Source organism: Mustela nivalis, assembly GCF_964662115.1.
Source record: "Mustela nivalis genome assembly, contig: HAP1_SCAFFOLD_505, whole genome shotgun sequence".
Taxonomy (NCBI): domain Eukaryota; kingdom Metazoa; phylum Chordata; class Mammalia; order Carnivora; family Mustelidae; genus Mustela; species Mustela nivalis.
Window position 1 is genome coordinate 42,401 of NW_028136151.1, and position 6,572 is coordinate 48,972.

At 31.5% G+C, this 6,572-nt stretch overlaps 1 protein-coding gene across 1 annotated transcript; it reads left to right on the forward strand.

Annotated features, from left to right (window-relative positions):
* The first annotated feature begins 331 nt into the window (after positions 1-331).
* LOC309857226 (mitochondrial import inner membrane translocase subunit TIM14) lies at positions 332-865 on the forward strand. The gene has a single exon (XM_082750015.1). It carries the CDS (start codon positions 421-423, stop codon positions 769-771), a length of 351 nt encoding a protein of 116 aa, XP_082606141.1. The 5' UTR covers positions 332-420; the 3' UTR covers positions 772-865.
* Positions 866-6,572: the final 5,707 nt, after the last annotated feature.

The following is a 6,572-nucleotide window of genomic DNA, read 5'->3' on the forward strand; positions in this document are numbered from 1 at the left end:
TATATGGAACCAGAAAAGACCTCGAATAGCCAAAGGGATATTGAAAAAGAAAGCCCACGTTGGTGGCATTACAATTCCGGACTTCAAGCTCTATTACATCAAACTAAAGTTTCTGCATTGCCAAAAATAAAAAAGAGAGAGAATGAAAACACAATCCACAGAATGGAAGAAAATACTTACAAATCTTATATCTGAAAAGAGGTTAATAACCAACAGATACAAATAGAAAAAATATATAATTTAAAAAATAGCAAAAGGATCTCAATAGACTTTTTTTCAAAAAAGTTACATAATTGACCAACAGGACCATTAAAAAGCGCTCAACGGGCTGTCTGTTGGAGGAGTGGGAATTGGTGGCCACGGCCTTGGGGCTGGGATGAACCGCAGTCTCAGTGGAGGCCGGGGAGCCAAGCCAGAGCCATGGCAAGTACAGTGGTAGCAGTTGGACTGACCATTGCTGCTGCAGGATTTGCAGGCCGTTACGTTTTGCAAGCCATGAAACATATGGAGCCTCAAGTAAAACAAGTTTTTCAGAGTTTACCAAAATCTGCCTTCAGTGGTGGCTATTATAGAGGTGGGTTTGAACCCAAAATGACAAAACGGGAAGCAGCATTAATACTAGGCATAAGTCCTACTGCCAATAAAGGAAAAATAAGAGATGCTCATCGACGAATTATGCTTTTAAATCACCCAGACAAGGGAGGATCTCCTTATATAGCAGCCAAAATCAATGAAGCTAAAGATTTACTAGAAGGTCAAGCTAAAAAATGAAGTCAATGTGTGATGAATTTTAAGTTCTTGTTAGTTTATGTATATGAGTGTTAGCTTTTTATAATAAAATGCCTCAAAGCTACAAAAAAAAAAAGTGCTCAACGTAAAAACTCAGGGCAAAGTCATTATGTTGTTGTTGTTTACCTCTGAAAAACACAGCAAGATATTATTGCCTATTAGAATATATACTACCAAAAAATTAAAACTAACAAATTTTGGTAAATATTGGGGAAAATGGGGAACTTATGCACTGCGATCGGGATATAACTTTGTATGGAAAACAGTATGGAGACTATTCATATTATTAAAAGTAAAATTACCATATGATTCAGTAATCCCACTTCTAGGTATATATCTAAAGGAAACGAAGTCACTATTCGAAGACATATCTGCACTATTATGTTCATTATAAAATTATTAACTCTAAGCAAGAGATGGAAATAACTTCAGTATCCATTAATGGATGAATGAATAAAATAAGTATGGTAAATATATACTATGGAATACTACTTAACCATGAAAAATTAAGAAATACTGCCATTTACAACAGCATGGATGGATCTTGAAGGTATTATAGTAAGTGAAATATTTCAAATATTTTATATATTTTTTTAATTTATGTATTATGATATCCCTTACATACAGAATCGGAAGAAAAGGCAATCTAATGGAAACTTAGAGTTGAGTTGACAAGGGGTGAACCTGGGGTGGAGTAAGGTGGTCAAAGGGTACAAACTTGCAACTATAATATGAAAAAGTTCTGGGGATCTAATGTACAGCATGATGATCATAGTTAATAATATATACATACTTTTTTTATTGTGCTTCCCTTTATTAAACTTTGCATATATCACATTCTTACAAGTTGAAAGTTTATAGCAATCTTGTCTAAAATAAGTCTGCTGCCACCATTTTTCTAACAACATTTGTTCATTTTGTGTCTCTCTGTCATATGTTGGTAATTCTTGCAATATTTCAAGTTTTTTCATTATTATTGTATTTGTTATGGTGATCTGTGATCAGTAATTATGACCCACTGAAAACTTAGAACTAGTTTAGTTGATGTTTATACATGGTTTTTCTTTAAAGACATAATGATTTTGAACAGTACAGTATAGTGTTTATTTTTTATATGCACTGGGAAACATAATTTTTTATATGCACTGGGAAACCAAAAAAATAATAATAATAATTTGACTAAGTTTATTGAGATAATCACTTTATTGAGGTGGTCTGAGCAAAACCCACAAGACCTTTGAAGTTTATCTCTACTGTACTATATACATAAAAGTTGCTAAGAGAGTACATCTTAAAATTCCTTATGATACATGCATAAAAACAGTGGCAACTATATGAGATAGTAGATGTATTAACATTTTTATGTAGATTTTATTGCAATACAGATGTATACCAATTTATCAAATTGTACAAAATTTACACAATGTTAAAAGTTTGCAATGTTATAAGAAATCATTTCTTAAATTTACAAATTATAATATGTCAATTATTTTTCAATAAACCTGGAAAAAACTTTTTGTAGAATTAATCTATTTTTCAGAAAAGGAAGTAAGGAAGTAGAAACTACAACTAACTGAAATAATAGAATATAAAATCCATTTTAGTTATATACACTGTGACAATAACTATTACTTAGTTTACAATGAAGGAATACTTATGAAGCATGAAGGATGGTCTATAAATAAGGCTGAAAGAGCTCAGTTTTAAGGTTTAAATTTAAAATCTTCTTTTGAAATACTAAACTGACCACCCAGTTTTCCAAACATAAATGTCTTAACTGCATAAATTTATTTCATACAACTCTATAATCTAGTTTCATAAGAAAGCAGCATGCAAATTCTGAATAAGACAGACTTGCTTAAGTTTCTTTATGTTCAACAGTAAAGGATACTTACCTAAAAATAAATAGAAGAAAAATCAGCATATTTATCATGATAATTATTATTGATAATGAGATTCATATTGAATTAGGGAACATATATCCTCAGAGGGGGTAAAGTAAAATGAAATTTATTTTGGTAAATGTATCTATGAATAGTCAATACAATGCCTCAATATAAATGAATATTATCATTTTGAACAATTTAATTACTATTATTAGAATTATTATAAGTATAAAAATAGCTATCATTTTAGCATGGAATATGAGACTCTCGTGCTTCATGCTTCATTGCATCCACACAACAACTCTGCATAATAAGTATTATCATCACCATTTCATGGGTGAAGAAACTGAGGCTAACACATTTAGATAACTGGTTTATGATTACATAGCTAGTAAAGATGCATCACACTAATTTAGGCTTTATGATTTCAGAATTGCACTCTTTCCACTGCACATTCTATTACTCTGTAAATACTTGGCTTGTTTTCATTTAGTTCTTCAATTTTATTTATGTTGTGATGGCTTAAAGCTTCATTTAAAGGAAGCTTAAAAAATTCATTTAACCAAAAGCTCCCAAGAATTAAAAATGTCATGGATCTAATGTAGACATGGATATCATTAGTTAATGGGTAACCATATATTTTCCACTCTAGTGAGATAAGAATCAGAGTATTTTTCTAAGTTTTAGTCTCTCAGTGTTAAAAAGGACTTTGTTAAAATAGAAATATTTAGACAAAGGTGATCAAAAGTCTAGATCAGGTCACCTTAAGATAAATATTAGGAAACTGAGGAAACAAATGGAGATTTGAACACTGAGCTATGATATAATAAATGGTTCAAAGTATTTAGTAGAGTATAGAAAAGCCCTTTAAAGCCTTGTCTTAGCCTAGCATTGCAGCTTCTGGGATATCTGTCTATCTATCATCTATCTATCTATCATCTATCTATCTATCTAGATATAAATTTGAAAACTTTTTTAACTTAAAGATTTTGAGAAATAGAACATAATCAGCATCATAGAAGATCTGTTTATGATAACAACCTAGTCCCTCCTCCCAGTTTGTTAATATTCTCTCTTATTTAATGTAACATTGTACAAATATACCACTACTGATCTGCCGTTATGAATGAAATAACTATAATCATCTGTTTGCATATCCTGGTGAAAATATTCATTTAGTTCCATGTTGTATTTCTAGGAATGGACCAAATTTTTTTATTTTTATTTTAAGTTTTCTAAATATTGTCCAACTTACCTCAAATGTTTTTATTATGGGCACTGTCATTCTTTCACATTCTTGCAAGACATTTTTACTGTTGCCCAATATGGTAAGTGTGTAATAGTATGTCATTCTAGGTTTTAATTTAATTTAATTCCAGATTCATGATAAAGATAAACAGTTTTTGTATATGAGTGGCCATTTGGATTACCCTTTCTGTAAAGTACATGCTCCAATCTTTTGATATCTTAACATTGTGTCATACTGACTTCTTTAATAGTAGATTTTCTGAATGAACTTTTAGCTGTGTAGGTCTTCTCTATTTTATTTTGAACTTGTTTTCATTTCAAAATATTTATATTTATTTTCATAATCTGCTTTTATTTTGCTTTGTCTATTATCTATATATTTATATATTTATTAGCAAGCAAGAGAGAGCAAGCGAGCGAGAGCGCAGGGAGGGATAGAAAAAGAAGAGAAAAGAATCTTAAGCAGACTCCAGGCTCAGCACAGAGCCCAACTCTGGGCTCTATTTCACAACCCTGAGATCATGACCTGAGCCAAAATGAAAGAAATAAAATAAAATTAAGGTGTTAAAAAAAGGAAAAAGAATTGGAGGTTTAATTAAGTGAGCCACCCAGGCACCCTTGTGGTATCTTAAATTAGTTGTCATATCCTTAAAGTGCTAGAGTATCCATTTGGTTCATTTATAAAATCTTTCTCAATATCATTTTTAATTTCAGTTTTTTGTTCAATTTGCTTCCCCTTTCATTTCTTTGAGCAGAGTAATCAAGCCATTTTACAATCTTTATTGATCATTTTAACATCATACTTAATCCCATTTTGTCTATCAAATCTTGTTAATGGTTTTTCTTTGTGTGCTTTGTTAAATTTTGCTATGTTCAAGACATTATATTTGAAACTCTGATTGAGTAGGGATAATTAAGAGCTATAATAATGGTATGGTCCTCCTTGGCAGGATTTTCTCTTATATCTGAGACTCTACAAGACAATCATACTCCAAATTCAGTGATTGACTTTCTCAGTTTACACAGAAGGCAAGGTAGGCTCTAGTCTTATTTCTGCTTCTCCTTGTGCTTTGGGGATCTCAACTTAAATTTGGGTTGTACCAAAGTCCTCAAATTTGATTGCTGCTGGATTTTGAATTTTGTTTCTCTAGTATCAAGCGTCTATTAAAAACACAGCTCAGTGTGTTTTAGCAGATTCAAATGCTCTCATAGCTAAAATGGCTTCAGGGCATATATCTCTAGGCTCTCATTGTATTTCGTATTTTGGCCCAGTAATCCCTCACTTATTTTTATAATCATGCTGATATTTTTAACTTTAAAACCTATTTTGTCTGGATTTTTAGTTGTCTTAAGTAGGAGTTTTTAGATCACCATTACTAGAAGCAACAAATATACATGAAAATATCTGCAGTAGTTTATTACATCTTATGGCTTTGAACTTCCATAAGCTTCGGCATCCTTCTCTAATCACTTAGACAAACTCCAATTTACTCTTTAAAACAACACAAGAATTGCTTCATTTAAGAACATGTTCAGGGATGACTCTTCCCCACTGCTCTTACCAACATTCCCACACACTCTTTGCTAAAAACACCTTGTTTATGATCTTTCATTAGGTATATCAGTGTCACCAGAATTTTGCTCTAGTGTATTTTTGTCCTTTAAAGCTTGAATTTAATATTAATTCCATAGAAAGTCTGTCCCTTTTCTTTCAAACCTGGGTTAGTTATCTCTTCTCATTCTTTGTCAGAAGTTACTTTATTAGAGAAATTTACAGTTGTATTGTGACTTTTGTGCCTTTACAGTTTTTTGACTGGAGAAATCACCCATCCCTGAGATCTTTACGCAGCTTCATAGCTGATATTATTCAGAAATCTGTTCAAAACAGACTTTTTCAGGGACGCCTTTTTGGACCACTCAGTTAAAAAAACCTCTTCTCAATCACTGCTCTTTTTAAAATGTGCTTATTTAGTTCAAATATGCATCACTATTAAAGAAAAGCCAGTAAAAATTTTTTTTTAAAGTTGGCTTACCTATTATCTATCTCTCCCATTAAAATTATTCCTCTGGGCTGGGGTTTTGTTGTGCTTATCTTAGGCCAGGCACTCAATAAATTGTCTCTGAATGATTGAATTGTTTGACTCCATTGCTAGATTCTCAATTTCATGAGGCCAAGGATTGTTCTATTCAGCCCTTCTTTATCCTCAATGTCTGTTATATTGCAGTCACTTATGTGACTAATGGGAAAAATCACAGAAAGAAAGAGTTAAAACTACAGAAAAACCCTGTAGGTTCAATAACACAAAGCTTTCTAAAATTATTTAGCCCAGGAATTGAATACTGGCTGCACTTTTGATTATTTTTTAAATGATATTGAATTTAATTTAAATGGAAATACTTGAAAGGTAGAATAATAAAAAAAATTATAAAAACAACTTGATCCTTAAAGTAAGAATTATATAGGGCTTGCTTTAGGTAGCATAGACATTTTCACAATATTTATTCTTCCAATCCAGGAGCATGGAACATTTTTCCATTTCTTTGTGTCTTCCTCAATTTCTTTCATGAATACTTTATAATTTTCTGAGTATAGATTCTTAGACACTTTGGTTAGGTTTATTCCTAGGTATCTTATGGTTTGGGGTGCAA